The sequence below is a fragment of the Embiotoca jacksoni genome, unplaced genomic scaffold, assembly GCF_022577435.1.
Source record: "Embiotoca jacksoni isolate LCO1_2020_lvr unplaced genomic scaffold, fEmbJac1.0.p SCAF_78, whole genome shotgun sequence".
In the NCBI taxonomy this organism is placed as follows: domain Eukaryota; kingdom Metazoa; phylum Chordata; class Actinopteri; family Embiotocidae; genus Embiotoca; species Embiotoca jacksoni.
This window is the reverse complement of record NW_027185434.1, coordinates 768,311-788,310: the sequence shown is the minus strand read 5'-3', so window position 1 is coordinate 788,310 and position 20,000 is coordinate 768,311. Positions and strand designations below refer to the sequence as shown.

The following is a 20,000-nucleotide window of genomic DNA, read 5'->3' as shown; positions in this document are numbered from 1 at the left end:
ATTCAGCACCTCCTCATCTTCCTCCTCCTCCTCCTCCTCTGGCTCGTCCTCTTCCATCACCTCCTGCTCTGCTAGCTGCGTCTGTGCTGCATTACTGTTATAGTTCCCATCCTGGAACTCATCCATGAAGTTGCCTCCTCTGAAGGAGGGGAAGTTCATGGCCTTCTGCGTCTCCTCCTGCCACTTCAGCTTCTCCTTGGACATGAGGAGGTCGCTGCCTTTATTCACGGGGAGGACGTCGTTGTAGCTGCTGTAGCCTCTGCTGGCTCTCTGGTTCAGCCCCGAGTCTCCCTCCCTCTTGGTGGCCGTGTTCAAACGAGGAAACTCCTTCATCATGGTCTCCAGGCTCTTGAGCTCCTCGGGGCTGAGCTGCTCCTCCTCCTCCTCCTCCTCCTGGTCGGGGCTGGTCGGCTCCTGCCGGGCAGCGGCACCCTGCCCGTTCTCTCCTCTAACATCTGAGGCGGCCGGCTGCTGCTCTTTCTGAGTCTGCACTGCGTGGCTAGTTGTACGACTGGTCACCCTCTCGGTCATCTTCTCCTCCTCCTCCTGAGCTCTCCTCCTCTCCTCCTCCTCCTCCTCCCTTTGCTGCTGCCTCCCCTGTGCAGCCATCAGCAGCTCCAACTCTTGTCCTCCATCTCTGTCTCGGTCTGCTCCCTCCATTGTTCTGACCTCCCTGTATGCCTCTTCTTTTTTAACCCCCCCTCTCTCAGCCTTCATCTCCTCCTCCACCCCCCCGTGCTCCTCCCCCTCCCTCCATCTCTCTGCTTGGGAGCGATTCAGTGCCTGCAGTAAAACTGCTGCTAGTTGTTTGGGATCCACATCTTTGAAGAGCTCTTCTTCTTCCTGTCTGTGTGTCGCTCGTCTCTCCTCGTCCCTCCGCTCCCTGTTTCCAGGAGGAGCGTCTCTTGGAGCGTCGTCCACTTCTCTACGGCTGCTGAGAGGGTTGGAGGTGGACAGGTGGAGGAAGGAGGTGGCTGTCAGGAGGAGCAGGAGAGGAAGGGCACTGGAGGCATGGTGGTATCTTGTCATGGCCACTCAGGACGGGTTGTGCTGGGAGCAGCGAGGGAGGTTTGAAATATCTGGAGGAAGAAGAGAAAACACAGAATCAGCTGCTCAGATTCAGAACAGAATTCCAGGAGTTCCTTCCTCATCCGAGGATTGTGAAGATCCAGCTGCTGCTTCTCACCGACCTGGAGGTCCGTTTGATTCGATGATCAACGAGTAATTTCATTCGAAAATGGATCCAATGAAACAGTTTGGTCAAAGAAAATTGAAATAAAAATCAGATATTAAAGATGAAAGGTGTTTTGAAGCGTTATAGTTTTGAATTATTCACTTTAAATCTGAGTCTATTTGTGAAAATAAGTCAGCACAGTTGATATGAACAATCAGCTGCTCAGATCTGTAATCGTGTTTCCTTCTGCTCTGATGCAGATTGATTCGTTTCAGACTGCATTTTATTAACATTTGGAAACTTGGCTTGTTTTTCAAATAAAAAAAAAATGTTTTGTAGAAAAACATGCATAAATATTTGAAGTATTAAAGTATTGTTTTGGTTACAGTACACTAAAACACACATAGCAACATTATTTACATGTTAATAATGTTGCTCAATTTGATTTATTTATTTAAAGTCAGCATCTGGTCCGAAACAATGTGTGATTACATTGATCATAAAGCAAACTAATAAAGATAATAAACAATAAAAACTAAAACTTCTGTCAGTTCTGAGGTTTGAACTTCATGCTAATAAAAACTCACATTTGCACACCAGCAGACAAACTCACATCATCTGCATGTATAAAACAACACAGCATTTCATCCCAGCATGCTTCAGTGTTACATGTCATGTCAGGTGATCTTTTTAATTCCCACACCTGATCAGCTGGTCCGGGTGTGTTCAGCCGAAGGACAGCTGGACTGTAGGATGAGGCCTGCAGCAGCCAATCAGGTGTGGGCAGAGAGGGAGGGATGACGACATGCAGGTGTGAGGCTCTCCGACAGGACTCAACACCACTGCATCATGGGAACGCTGTCTGCTGATCTCAGGTCAGCAGCAAGGAGAGCTCGTGACGCGGGGGAGGGATCCTGACATTTTAACACTTAGCAACAAGTGCAGTGACGTTGACTGATTGGTCTTCAAACATCACAGCAGTCATACCAAGCAGCACGCGCGCTGCTGCACCTTCTTATCAACAGGCAGCACGTCCACAGCCCGCGCGCTGCTGCGTGGCACCGCGCCACGCTGGCTGCTGCAGAACGTTTAAAGCTCCCAAAACATCAGCAGATTTAGTCCTAAAAGGTCCAAATTAAATGGTGTACACAGGTACAGCGGTTCATCACCTTGTTAGTCTCAAAGCGTTTTTCCACTGTTTTCCACTCACACATGAGACTGTAGCACCCTGGAAGGTGGACGACATCAGCGGTACATTCACAGACTGACGGTTCGCTATGGGCAGCAACTCGGGGCTCGAACCTGCAACCTTCCGACTACTTGACAACTCGCTGAACAGTCTGAGCCACCACCTCCTACACCGCCTACACCTCCTACATCACCTACATCACCTCTGCGCTCTAACGAGTCGCAGATTGTGCAGAGGAGGTCGGACTGCAGGGTGAACGAAGCAAAAGAAAAGATGCTGCACCTGCTTTCATGTGGCCTGAGTAGGTCACACCACCGTTTACACCAATGATCCGAACCAGACCCAGAACCAGACCCCACTGGAAACTCACAACCCAACAAACATGGACATGATGACATTCATTAGTTTGGAGCAGCTCCAGTCTACTTCTGCTTCTCTGTTTATTTATGGAGGAGCGAGTCATGATGATGATGATGGTGAGGAGGAGGAAGAGGAGGAGGAAGAACAATACGGTTGACTATAAATAAAAGAAATAGTCAGTCCAAGTAAGAATACACTCCTCCTCCACGGGGGGCCGTGATTCAGCCCGACATGATCCCATTGTGCCAGCAGGGGGTCGAGTGTTACTGATGATGAATATCTGGACTCATTAAAATGTCATGAATCCTCTGACGTGTCCAACCCTGAGACACCAGGAGTCTCCCTCCTGTCCTGATCATCCCTCAACTGGTTTAAACATCGCTGAGGATTCATATTCATCCACTCATGTCGTCCGGACAGACAGCAGGCAGCTGTTCAATAAGTTACTTACTTGCAGCTCCGTGGGAGCAGCGGGGGGATTCCAGCTTCCCTCCTCGTCACGTCACAGTCTCTGGAAGTCCTGCTGACATGCAGCGAGCCCGCCGCCGGCTCTCTGCTCTCCTGCTGCTGCTGCTGTTGTCTGAGGTGAAGTGTCGTCGCTGTTGTTGTAGTTGTTGTTGTTGTTTGTCGCTGTGTTGTGGGCTCCTCACGCGCTCCTCTCCAGGGACTCCGCTCCCGGCTCCGTCTGTTTTCAGGACCACGGACAGCGGCTGCGGAGCTTTATACCTCCGCCCTCTCGGGCCACGTGATTCCTGCGTCAAGCGGTCCCTATTGACGTCACTAGACTGGGTTTCATTCATAAGATTTTTCTGCACTCCACCCCCCTCCCCCTCCCACTCTGTGAACCAATTAGCTGCAGAGATGGAGCTGCTGCTGCTGAATGAATTTATAGTGCCAGCTCTGCAGGGCCGGACCCAACCTCTCTGGGGCCACATGAGGCAGGAGATGGAGTCTGTGGGGGGGTCATCGTGGACTCATGCAGGCTTTCAGACAGGAGAGAACCCAGTCAGCATTAATGTGGCTGTTCACTGGCTGTAATAACAATCCTGAGAAATACATGTGAGCATCACATCATCCTGCTCCACACTGCTGGTCAGCTGTTAGCCCTTCTCAGTCCATTAGTAGCTCAGTGGATGTTTACCATTGGTTGAACACCTGATCACCTGAACACCTGAATGATGCAGGTGTGTGTGTGTGTGTGCTCATGAAAGCACTGACAGACCTCAAACTGTCTCAGAATCAATCAATGTATTATGTTGATATATTTTGTTAAAGGTAGCAGGTTAATAAAAAACATTTAGGATTTCAAAATAAAATAGATTGTTTCACAACTCAACATGAAGGAAATCTGCTGAAGCCTTTCAGCTTTTTAATACTTTCTTGCTGTGATGTATTTTTCTGAGGACAGTTTGAGGGGAAAATCAGGTGAAGAATAATTATATGAGCTACTGTACATGAACTTTAATTCAGGAGGTAATATGTTCATCCTGTCCAAGAACCCAGAGGAACCAGCAGCTCCACCAGAGGAAGACGTGGAAACATCTGAGCCAAGATCAGTTTGGTGGAATATTTTGTCTGCAGTTCATGAATTGTGTAACCGAGTGTCCTCAGGTGAAACGCTGCAACGTGTATCTGATCGAGTCTCAGCTGGTTGATCAGGACTTGAATCAGCAGGTCAAACAAAAATCGACTTCACTCGTCAGTCCATCGTGTTTTGATTATTAACTCCTCCTGCAAGTGTTGGTTTTTGCAGGAAGTATTTCTGGGTTCTTCAAGATGTCATCAAACCCCAACGTGCAGGATGTTTGTGCATTTGCTGAACCACACATTTGTTTTCCAGAAACCTTTATTTCCCCGACACACTCGTAGACTAAATAATTCGTCTGATTACAAGTTGATGTGAACTAAATCAAACTGAAAGAAGTTGAGACAGATGCAGAGTTCATGAAGGAAATGCTGATGACACCAGACTTGACTTAAAACCTGAGGATGGACCCACCATGACGCGGTCACCTGTTCCCCCCGGTCCGTGTGATTTCTATCCATCCCAACGTGGTACCAGTTGGTGGTTCCTGCAGAGCAGAGCGATCGTCCGGTCCGCTGAACGCACGGATCAGAGGGAGGCGGCCTGCTGGAGCTCAGATGTTGATCGGATATCTTTGGTTCATCATGCAGATCATCATCTTTATGTTGGTACGACGGGCCAATCACAGGTCGAGGAAGGAAATCCAAACAGCAGAATCTTAAAATATCAAACACTCTTAAATAAATAGAAGCATATAGTGACAGAGATGTATCACAGGTAGCCTGCTCAGCTTCACTGATTAGTCTGGAGACCCCGTTAGCATGAACCTTCACCCTGAAGGACAGAAGTCAAGTGCTTCTCTCTAAATGGAGCTGCGGCGCTGGTCCGTGCTGATTGGTTAAAGGCTCCTCCAGCAGTTTCAAAATGAAGCCGAGGTCGACGCCCATCAGGACGCAGCGATAGGAAAGGATTCTGCAGACCACATGTTCATGCAGGTGATGTGGGTCTGGTACCAGCAGGTACAGTGGAGGAGCAGTGTGCAGGATTTAGAGGCTTTCAAGGTGAAAACATCAAGGTCCATCTCGAGAGACAGAGTTTGGTTTGTCCCCTGTGGGCTCCTGTAGAAACACGGTGGCTCCGTGGAGGACCTGCTCCCTGCGGACATATGAAGGAGTCATTCTACAGGAGCCAACAGAGCTCTATTATAGTCCTGCCATCACACTGAATCCTCCACACCGGACCTCTAAGAAGAACCAGAACCATCTGAGAGTGGAGCCACAAACAATGATGTGTTACATCGTCTGTCAGAGTTACCACCTTCACAAAAATATGTATAATATTACAATTCAATCTTAAATAGTGAGACGTGGAGACAGCAGGTCTGATGAAGGAAGTTATCATCCAGACTACCTGCTTCAACGTGAACCGACCGGTCGTGGTCATGCAGTTGTCCGACCCGGTTCACCTTCAGGACCCGACAGAGCATCGAGACAGGAGGAGCCTTTTCGATCGCGTCAGTCAAACTGCAGATCGTCATTATCCACCGACGCTCCTTCAACCAACTCTTCATCTTTAAAAGCTTTAAAAACATGAACACACAACTCTTCCATGAACTGAGTCTCTTCCCAGGAAATCACTGTACATCAGCCCCGAAGCCACAGACACACAGAACCAGCGCTGTCAGTCCCAGCATGTCCATCCAGATAGCCCCGCCCCCGCCAGATAGCCCCGCCCCCTCCTCCCAACGCTGCTGTGGACTACGCCAAGCCCATCTCCTCCAGGACACTTCTGGGGGACTCGTCCTCCTGCGAACAAACACAGACGTTAACGTGTAACATTATGAGACATGTGGACAAACACAGAACTAGACTTCAAATTAGAACTAAAACTGGACTCAGACTAAACACATTCAGGAGCCTCCGTTGGCTCAGACTGAATGTTGGTCTTTATTCAGACCCACTAAGGTCCAGATGGATGTGCTGCTGACGGTACCTCCTGCAGCAGGTCGGCCTGTTCGATGGCTTTGAGGACACTTTTCTTGGACGTGTCCTGGATCTCTCCTCCCATCAGGAACTCATCTAAGATGAAGTAGGCCTTCTCGAAGTTAAAGATGATGTCCAGCTCACACACCTGCACAAACAAGATGGACGGCTTCACCTTCTCTAAACGCAGTGACATGCAGGTTTGAATCCTGTGCAGACAGAATGACATCATCATCTTTCACTTACGCTGCCGAAGTATTTATCCAGCAGCTCCACGAAGCGGTGGATGACCTCCAGTGTGATCAGCTCGTTGTCCTGCTCTTCAATCGCACAGCAGAAGTACAGGCTTGCATATCTGCAAGGAAACACATCAAATATCATGATACCATCAAATATCATGACGCCATCAAATATCATAATACCATCAAATATCATAATACCGTCAAATATCATGACGCCATCAAATATCATAATACCATCAAATATCATTACGCCATCAAATATCATAATACCATCAAATATCATGACGCCATCAAATATCATGATGCCATCAAATATCATAATACCATCAAATATCATAATGCCATCAAATATCATGACGCCATCAAATATCATGACGCCATCAAATATCATAATACCATCAAATATCATGACGCAATCAAATATCATAATACCATCAAATATCATAATACCATCAAATATCATGACGCCATCAAATATCATAATACCGGCAAATATCATAACACCATCAAATATCATAATACCATCAAATATCATGACGCCATCAAATTTCATAATACCATCAAATATCATAATACCGTCAAATATCATAATACCATCAAATATCATAATACCGTCAAATATCATAATACCGTCAAATATCATGACGCCATCAAATATCATGACGCCATCAAATATCATAATACCGTCAAATATCATAATACCATCAAATATCATAATACCGTCAAATATCATAATACCGTCAAATATCATGACGCCATCAAATATCATGACGCCATCAAATATCATAATACCATCAAATATCATGACGCCATCAAATATCATAATACCATCAAATATCATAATTCATCAAATATCATGACGCCATCAAATATCATAATACCGTCAAATATCATAATACCGTCAAATATCATAATACCGTCAAATATCATAATACCATCAAATATCATGACGCCATCAAATATCATGACGCCATCAAATATCATAATACCATCAAATATCATGACGCCATCAAATATCATTATACCATCAAATATCATGACGCCATCAAATATCATGACGCCATCAAATATCATAATACCATCAAATATCATAATACCGTCAAATATCATGACGCCATCAAATATCATAATACCATCAAAAATCATAATACCGTCAAATATCATGACGCCATCAAATATCAAAATACCATCAAATATCATAATACCGTCAAATATCATGACGCCATCAAATATCAATACCATCAAATATCATAATACCATCAAATATCATGACGCCATCAAATATCATAATACCATCAAACATCATAATACCATCAAATATCATGACGCCATCAAATATCATAATACCATCAAATATCATAATACCGTCAAATATCATGACGCCATCAAAAATCATGACGCCATCAAATATCATAATACCATCAAATATCATAATACCATCAAATATCATGACGCCGTCAAATATCATAATACCATCAAATATCATAATACCGTCAAATATCATGACGCCATCAAATATCATGACGCCATCAAAAATCATGACGCCATCAAATATCATAATACCATCAAATATCATAATACCATCAAATATCATGACGCCGTCAAATATCATAATACCATCAAATATCATAACACCGTCAAATATCATGACGCCATCAAAAATCATGACGCCATCAAATATCATAATACCATCAAATATCATAATACCATCAAATATCATGACGCCGTCAAATATCATAATACCATCAAATATCATAATACCGTCAAATATCATGACGCCATCAAATATCATAATACCGTCAAATATCATAATACCGTCAAATATCATGACGCCATCAAATATCATGACGCCATCAAATATCATAATACCATCAAATATCATGACGCCATCAAATATCATGACGCCGTCAAATATAATACCGTCAAATATGACGCCATCAAATATCATGACGCCATCAAATATCATAATACAGTCAAATATCACAATACCGCCAAATATCATAATACCGTCAAATATCATAATACCATCAAATATCATGACGCCATCAAATATCATGACGCCATCAAATATCATAATACCATCAAATATCATAATACCGTCAAATATCATGACGCCATCAAATATCATAATACCATCAAAAATCATAATACCGTCAAATATCATGACGCCATCAAATATCATAATACCATCAAATATCATAATACCGTCAAATATCATGACGCCATCAAATATCAATACCATCAAATATCATAATACCATCAAATATCATGACGCCATCAAATATCATAATACCATCAAACATCATAGAACCATCAAATATCATGACGCCATGAAATATCATAATACCATCAAATATCATAATACCATCAAATATCATGACGCCATCAAATATCATACTACCATCAAATATCATAATACCATCAAATATCATGACGCCATCAAATATCATAATACCATCAAATATCATAATACCGTCAAATATCATGACGCCATCAAATATCATAATACCATCAAATATCATAATACCATCAAATATCATGACGCCATCAAATATAATACCGTCAAATATCATAATACCGTCAAATATCATGACGCCATCAAATATCATGACGCCATCAAATATCATAATACCATCAAATATCATGACGCCATCAAATATCATTATACCATCAAATATCATGACGCCATCAAATATCATAATACCATCAAATATCATAATACCATCAAATATCATGACACCATCAAATATCATAATACCATCAAATATCATGACGCCATCAAATATCATAATACCATCAAATATCATGACGCCATCAAATATCATAATACCATCAAATATCATGACGCCATCAAATATCATAAGACCATCAAATATCATAATACCGTCAAATATCATGACGCCATCAAAAATCATGACGCCATCAAATATCATAATACCATCAAATATCATAATACCATCAAATATCATGACGCCGTCAAATATCATAATACCATCAAATATCATAATACCGTCAAATATCATGACGCCATCAAATATCATAATACCATCAAATATCATGACGCCATCAAATATCATAATACCATCAAATATCATGACGCCATCAAATATCATAATACCGTCAAATATCATAATACCGTCAAATATCATGACGCCATCAAATATCATGACGCCATCAAATATCATAATACCATCAAATATCATGACGCCATCAAATATCATGACGCCGTCAAATATCATAATACCGTCAAATATGACGCCATCAAATATCATGACGCCATCAAATATCATAATACCGTCAAATATCATAATACCATCAAATATCATAATACCGTCAAATATCATGACGCCATCAAAAATCATGACGCCATCAAATATCATAATACCATCAAATATCATAATACATCAAATATCATGACGCCGTCAAATATCATAATACCATCAAATATCATAATACCGTCAAATATCATGACGCCATCAAATATCATAATACCGTCAAATATCATAATACCGTCAAATATCATGACGCCATCAAATATCATGACGCCATCAAATATCATAATACCATCAAATATCATGACGCCATCAAATATCATGACGCCGTCAAATATCATAATACCGTCAAATATGACGCCATCAAATATCATGACGCCATCAAATATCATAATACAGTCAAATATCATAATACCGTCAAATATCATAATACCATCAAATATCATAATACCATCAAATATCATGACGCCATCAAATATCATGACGCCGTCAAATATCATAATACCGTCAAATATGACGCCATCAAATATCATGACGCCATCAAATATCATAATACAGTCAAATATCACAATACCATCAAATATCATGACGCCATCAAATATAATACCGTCAAATATCATAATACCGTCAAATATCATGACGCCATCAAATATCATAACGCCATCAAATATCATAATACCATCAAATATCATGACGCCATCAAATATCATTATACCATCAAATATCATGACGCCATCAAATATCATAATACCATCAAATATCATGACGCCATCAAATATCATAATACCATCAAATATCATGACGCCATCAAATATCATAATACCATCAAATATCATGACGCCATCAAATATCATAAGACCATCAAATATCATAATACCGTCAAATATCATGACGCCATCAAAAATCATGACGCCATCAAATATCATAATACCATCAAATATCATAATACCATCAAATATCATGACGCCGTCAAATATCATAATACCATCAAATATCATAATACCGTCAAATATCATGACGCCATCAAATATCATGACGCCATCAAATATCATAATACCATCAAATATCATGACGCCATCAAATATCATGACGCCGTCAAATATCATAATACCGTCAAATATGACGCCATCAAATATCATGACGCCATCAAATATCATAATACCATCAAATATCATGACGCCATCAAATATCATTATACCATCAAATATCATGACGCCATCAAATATCATAATACCATCAAATATCATAATACCATCAAATATCATGACGCCATCAAATATCATAATACCATCAAATATCATGACGCCATCAAATATCATAATACCATCAAATATCATGACGCCATCAAATATCATAAGACCATCAAATATCATAATACCGTCAAATATCATGACGACATCAAAAATCATGACGCCATCAAATATCATAATACCATCAAATATCATAATACCGTCAAATATCATGACGCCGTCAAATATCATAATACCATCAAATATCATAATACCGTCAAATATCATGACGCCATCAAATATCATGACGCCATCAAATATCATAATACCATCAAATATCATGACGCCATCAAATATCATGACGCCGTCAAATATCATAATACCGTCAAATATGACGCCATCAAATATCATGACGCCATCAAATATCATAATACCGTCAAATATCATAATACCATCAAATATCATAATACCGTCAAATATCATGACGCCGTCAAATATCATGACGCCATCAAATATCATAATACCATCAAATATCATAATACCATCAAATATCATGACGTCATCAAATATCATAATACCATCAAATATCATGACGCCATCAAATATCATGACGCCATCAAATATCATAATACCATCAAATATCATGACGCCATCAAATATCATGACGCCATCAAATATCATAATACCATCAAATATCATAATACCGTCAAATATCATGACGCCATCAAATATCATAATACCATCAAAAATCATAATACCGTCAAATATCATGACGCCATCAAATATCATAATACCATCAAATATCATAATACCATCAAATATCATGACGCCATCAAATATCAATACCATCAAATATCATAATACCATCAAATATCATGACGCCATCAAATATCATAATACCATCAAACATCATAGAACCATCAAATATCATGACGCCATCAAATATCATAATACCATCAAATATCATAATACCATCAAATATCATGACGCCATCAAATATCATGACGCCATCAAATATCATAATACCATCAAATATCATAATACCATCAAATATCATGACGCCATCAAATATCATAATACCATCAAATATCATAATACCGTCAAATATCATGACGCCATCAAATATCATAATACCATCAAATATCATAATACCATCAAATATCATGACGCCATCAAATATAATACCGTCAAATATCATAATACCGTCAAATATCATGACGCCATCAAATATCATGACGCCATCAAATATCATAATACCATCAAATATCATGACGCCATCAAATATCATTATACCATCAAATATCATGACGCCATCAAATATCATAATACCATCAAATATCATAATACCATCAAATATCATGACACCATCAAATATCATAATACCATCAAATATCATGACGCCATCAAATATCATAATACCATCAAATATCATGACGCCATCAAATATCATAATACCATCAAATATCATAATACCATCAAATATCATGACGCCATCAAATATCATGACGCCGTCAAATATCATAATACCGTCAAATATGACGCCATCAAATATCATGACGCCATCAAATATCATAATACAGTCAAATATCACAATACCATCAAATATCATGACGCCATCAAATATAATACCGTCAAATATCATAATACCGTCAAATATCATGACGCCATCAAATATCATAACGCCATCAAATATCATAATACCATCAAATATCATGACGCCATCAAATATCATTATACCATCAAATATCATGACGCCATCAAATATCATAATACCATCAAATATCATAATACCATCAAATATCATGACGCCATCAAATATCATAATACCATCAAATATCATGACGCCATCAAATATCATAATACCATCAAATATCATGACGCCATCAAATATCATAAGACCATCAAATATCATAATACCGTCAAATATCATGACGCCATCAAAAATCATGACGCCATCAAATATCATAATACCATCAAATATCATAATACCATCAAATATCATGACGCCGTCAAATATCATAATACCATCAAATATCATAATACCGTCAAATATCATGACGCCATCAAATATCATAATACCATCAAATATCATGACGCCATCAAATATCATAATACCATCAAATATCATGACGCCATCAAATATCATAATACCGTCAAATATCATAATACCGTCAAATATCATGACGCCATCAAATATCATGACGCCATCAAATATCATAATACCATCAAATATCATGACGCCATCAAATATCATGACGCCGTCAAATATCATAATACCGTCAAATATGACGCCATCAAATATCATGACGCCATCAAATATCATAATACCGTCAAATATCATAATACCATCAAATATCATAATACCGTCAAATATCATGACGCCATCAAAAATCATGACGCCATCAAATATCATAATACCATCAAATATCATAATACATCAAATATCATGACGCCGTCAAATATCATAATACCATCAAATATCATAATACCGTCAAATATCATGACGCCATCAAATATCATAATACCGTCAAATATCATAATACCGTCAAATATCATGACGCCATCAAATATCATGACGCCATCAAATATCATAATACCATCAAATATCATGACGCCATCAAATATCATGACGCCGTCAAATATCATAATACCGTCAAATATGACGCCATCAAATATCATGACGCCATCAAATATCATAATACAGTCAAATATCACAATACCATCAAATATCATGACGCCATCAAATATAATACCGTCAAATATCATAATACCGTCAAATATCATGACGCCATCAAATATCATAACGCCATCAAATATCATAATACCATCAAATATCATGACGCCATCAAATATCATTATACCATCAAATATCATGACGCCATCAAATATCATAATACCATCAAATATCATGACGCCATCAAATATCATAATACCATCAAATATCATGACGCCATCAAATATCATAATACCATCAAATATCATGACGCCATCAAATATCATAAGACCATCAAATATCATAATACCGTCAAATATCATGACGCCATCAAAAATCATGACGCCATCAAATATCATAATACCATCAAATATCATAATACCATCAAATATCATGACGCCGTCAAATATCATAATACCATCAAATATCATAATACCGTCAAATATCATGACGCCATCAAATATCATGACGCCATCAAATATCATAATACCATCAAATATCATGACGCCATCAAATATCATGACGCCGTCAAATATCATAATACCGTCAAATATGACGCCATCAAATATCATGACGCCATCAAATATCATAATACCATCAAATATCATGACGCCATCAAATATCATTATACCATCAAATATCATGACGCCATCAAATATCATAATACCATCAAATATCATAATACCATCAAATATCATGACGCCATCAAATATCATAATACCATCAAATATCATGACGCCATCAAATATCATAATACCATCAAATATCATGACGCCATCAAATATCATAAGACCATCAAATATCATAATACCGTCAAATATCATGACGACATCAAAAATCATGACGCCATCAAATATCATAATACCATCAAATATCATAATACCGTCAAATATCATGACGCCGTCAAATATCATAATACCATCAAATATCATAATACCGTCAAATATCATGACGCCATCAAATATCATGACGCCATCAAATATCATAATACCATCAAATATCATGACGCCATCAAATATCATGACGCCGTCAAATATCATAATACCGTCAAATATGACGCCATCAAATATCATGACGCCATCAAATATCATAATACCGTCAAATATCATAATACCATCAAATATCATAATACCGTCAAATATCATGACGCCGTCAAATATCATGACGCCATCAAATATCATAATACCATCAAATATCATAATACCATCAAATATCATGACGTCATCAAATATCATAATACCATCAAATATCATGACGCCATCAAATATCATGACGCCATCAAATATCATAATACCATCAAATATCATGACGCCATCAAATATCATGACGCCATCAAATATCATAATACCATCAAATATCATAATACCGTCAAATATCATGACGCCATCAAATATCATAATACCATCAAAAATCATAATACCGTCAAATATCATGACGCCATCAAATATCATAATACCATCAAATATCATAATACCATCAAATATCATGACGCCATCAAATATCAATACCATCAAATATCATAATACCATCAAATATCATGACGCCATCAAATATCATAATACCATCAAACATCATAGAACCATCAAATATCATGACGCCATCAAATATCATAATACCATCAAATATCATAATACCATCAAATATCATGACGCCATCAAATATCATGACGCCATCAAATATCATAATACCATCAAATATCATAATACCATCAAATATCATGACGCCATCAAATATCATAATACCATCAAATATCATAATACCGTCAAATATCATGACGCCATCAAATATCATAATACCATCAAATATCATAATACCATCAAATATCATGACGCCATCAAATATAATACCGTCAAATATCATAATACCGTCAAATATCATGACGCCATCAAATATCATGACGCCATCAAATATCATAATACCATCAAATATCATGACGCCATCAAATATCATTATACCATCAAATATCATGACGCCATCAAATATCATAATACCATCAAATATCATAATACCATCAAATATCATGACACCATCAAATATCATAATACCATCAAATATCATGACGCCATCAAATATCATAATACCATCAAATATCATGACGCCATCAAATATCATAATACCATCAAATATCATAATACCATCAAATATCATGACGCCATCAAATATCATGACGCCGTCAAATATCATAATACCGTCAAATATGACGCCATCAAATATCATGACGCCATCAAATATCATAATACAGTCAAATATCACAATACCATCAAATATCATGACGCCATCAAATATAATACCGTCAAATATCATAATACCGTCAAATATCATGACGCCATCAAATATCATAACGCCATCAAATATCATAATACCATCAAATATCATGACGCCATCAAATATCATTATACCATCAAATATCATGACGCCATCAAATATCATAATACCATCAAATATCATAATACCATCAAATATCATGACGCCATCAAATATCATAATACCATCAAATATCATGACGCCATCAAATATCATAATACCATCAAATATCATGACGCCATCAAATATCATAAGACCATCAAATATCATAATACCGTCAAATATCATGACGCCATCAAAAATCATGACGCCATCAAATATCATAATACCATCAAATATCATAATACCATCAAATATCATGACGCCGTCAAATATCATAATACCATCAAATATCATAATACCGTCAAATATCATGACGCCATCAAATATCATGACGCCATCAAATATCATAATACCATCAAATATCATGACGCCATCAAATATCATGACGCCGTCAAATATCATAATACCGTCAAATATGACGCCATCAAATATCATGACGCCATCAAATATCATAATACCATCAAATATCATGACGCCATCAAATATCATTATACCATCAAATATCATGACGCCATCAAATATCATAATACCATCAAATATCATAATACCATCAAATATCATGACGCCATCAAATATCATAATACCATCAAATATCATGACGCCATCAAATATCATAATACCATCAAATATCATGACGCCATCAAATATCATAAGACCATCAAATATCATAATACCGTCAAATATCATGACGCCATCAAAAATCATGACGCCATCAAATATCATAATACCATCAAATATCATAATACCGTCAAATATCATGACGCCGTCAAATATCATAATACCATCAAATATCATAATACCGTCAAATATCATGACGCCATCAAATATCATGACGCCATCAAATATCATAATACCATCAAATATCATGACGCCATCAAATATCATGACGCCGTCAAATATCATAATACCGTCAAATATGACGCCATCAAATATCATGACGCCATCAAATATCATAATACCGTCAAATATCATAATACCATCAAATATCATAATACCGTCAAATATCATGACGCCGTCAAATATCATGACGCCATCAAATATCATAATACCATCAAATATCATAATACCATCAAATATCATGACGTCATCAAATATCATAATACCATCAAATATCATGACGCCATCAAATATCATGACGCCATCAAATATCATAATACCATCAAATATCATGACGCCATCAAATATCATGACGCCATCAAATATCATAATACCATCAAATATCATAATACCGTCAAATATCATGACGCCATCAAATATCATAATACCATCAAAAATCATAATACCGTCAAATATCATGACGCCATCAAATATCATAATACCATCAAATATCATAATACCGTCAAATATCATTACGCCATCAAATATCAATACCATCAAATATCATAATACCATCAAATATCATGACGCCATCAAATATCATAATACCATCAAACATCATAGAACCATCAAATATCATGACGCCATCAAATATCATAATACCATCAAATATCATAATACCATCAAATATCATGACGCCATCAAATATCATGACGCCATCAAATATCATAATACCATCAAATATCATAATACCATCAAATATCATGACGCCATCAAATATCATAATACCATCAAATATCATAATACCGTCAAATATCATGACGCCATCAAATATCATAATACCATCAAATATCATAATACCATCAAATATCATGACGCCATCAAATATAATACCGTCAAATATCATAATACCGTCAAATATCATGACGCCATCAAATATCATGACGCCATCAAATATCATAATACCATCAAATATCATGACGCCATCAAATATCATTATACCATCAAATATCATGACGCCATCAAATATCATAATACCATCAAATATCATAATACCATCAAATATCATGACACCATCAAATATCATAATACCATCAAATATCATGACGCCATCAAATATCATAATACCATCAAATATCATGACGCCATCAAATATCATAATACCATCAAATATCATGACGCCATCAAATATCATAAGACCATCAAATATCATAATACCGTCAAATATCATGACGCCATCAAAAATCATGACGCCATCAAATATCATAATACCATCAAATATCATAATACCATCAAATATCATGACGCCGTCAAATATCATAATACCATCAAATATCATAATACCGTCAAATATCATGACGCCATCAAATATCATAATACCATCAAATATCATGACGCCATCAAATATCATAATACCGTCAAATATCATAATACCGTCAAATATCATGACGCCATCAAATATCATGACGCCATCAAATATCATAATACCATCAAATATCATGACGCCATCAAATATCATGACGCCGTCAAATATCATAATACCGTCAAATATGACGCCATCAAATATCATGACGCCATCAAATATCATAATACCGTCAAATATCATAATACCATCAAATATCATAATACCATCAAATATCATAATACCATCAAATATCATGACGCCATCAAATATCATAATACCATCAAATATCATGACGCCATCAAATATCATAATACCGTCAAATATCATAATACCGTCAAATATCATGACGCCATCAAATATCATGACGCCATCAAATATCATAATACCATCAAATATCATGACGCCATCAAATATCATGACGCCGTCAAATATCATAATACCGTCAAATATGACGCCATCAAATATCATGACGCCATCAAATATCATAATACCGTCAAATATCATAATACCATCAAATATCATAATACCGTCAAATATCATGACGCCATCAAAAATCATGACGCCATCAAATATCATAATACCATCAAATATCATAATACCATCAAATATCATGACGCCGTCAAATATCATAATACCATCAAATATCATAATACCGTCAAATATCATGACGCCATCAAATATCATAATACCGTCAAATATCATAATACCGTCAAATATCATGACGCCATCAAATATCATGACGCCATCAAATATCATAATACCATCAAATATCATGACGCCATCAAATATCATGACGCCGTCAAATATCATAATACCGTCAAATATGACGCCATCAAATATCATGACGCCATCAAATATCATAATACAGTCAAATATCATAATACCGTCAAATATCATAATACCATCAAATATCATAATACCATCAAATATCATGACGCCATCAAATATCATGACGCCGTCAAATATCATAATACCGTCAAATATGACGCCATCAAATATCATGACGCCATCAAATATCATAATACAGTCAAATATCACAATACCATCAAATATCATGACGCCATCAAATATAATACCGTCAAATATCATAATACCGTCAAATATCATGACGCCATCAAATATCATAACGCCATCAAATATCATAATACCATCAAATATCATGACGCCATCAAATATCATTATACCATCAAATATCATGACGCCATCAAATATCATAATACCATCAAATATCATAATACCATCAAATATCATGACGCCATCAAATATCATAATACCATCAAATATCATGACGCCATCAAATATCATAATACCATCAAATATCATGACGCCATCAAATATCATAAGACCATCAAATATCATAATACCGTCAAATATCATGACGCCATCAAAAATCATGACGCCATCAAATATCATAATACCATCAAATATCATAATACCATCAAATATCATGACGCCGTCAAATATCATAATACCATCAAATATCATAATACCGTCAAATATCATGACGCCATCAAATATCATGACGCCATCAAATATCATAATACCATCAAATATCATGACGCCATCAAATATCATGACGCCGTCAAATATCATAATACCGTCAAATATGACGCCATCAAATATCATGACGCCATCAAATATCATAATACCGTCAAATATCATAATACCATCAAATATCATAATACCG

General features: G+C 37.1%; 2 protein-coding genes across 2 annotated transcripts in view; both read right to left on the bottom strand.

Moving 5' to 3' along the window:
* The window catches only part of vgf (VGF nerve growth factor inducible), a 4,519-nt gene extending 1,101 nt beyond the window's left edge, over nt 1-3,418 (bottom strand). Inside the window, 2 exon segments of the mRNA XM_069177876.1 lie at nt 1-1,079; nt 3,175-3,418. The exon segment at nt 1-1,079 is cut by the window's left edge and continues 875 nt beyond it. Of these exon segments, the coding sequence (XP_069033977.1) occupies nt 1-1,029 (1,029 nt within the window). The 5' untranslated portion in view covers nt 1,030-1,079; nt 3,175-3,418.
* A 2,557-nt stretch (nt 3,419-5,975) lies between these two features.
* ap1s1 (adaptor related protein complex 1 subunit sigma 1) overlaps nt 5,976-20,000 on the bottom strand; it is a 20,025-nt gene continuing 6,000 nt past the window's right edge. Inside the window, exons 3-5 of the mRNA XM_069177877.1 lie at nt 6,477-6,585; nt 6,241-6,378; nt 5,976-6,053 (exon numbers count right to left, since the gene is read on the bottom strand). Coding sequence (XP_069033978.1) covers nt 6,006-6,053; nt 6,241-6,378; nt 6,477-6,585 — 295 coding nt within the window. The 3' untranslated portion in view covers nt 5,976-6,005. The remainder of the gene's footprint in view (nt 6,054-6,240; nt 6,379-6,476; nt 6,586-20,000) is intronic.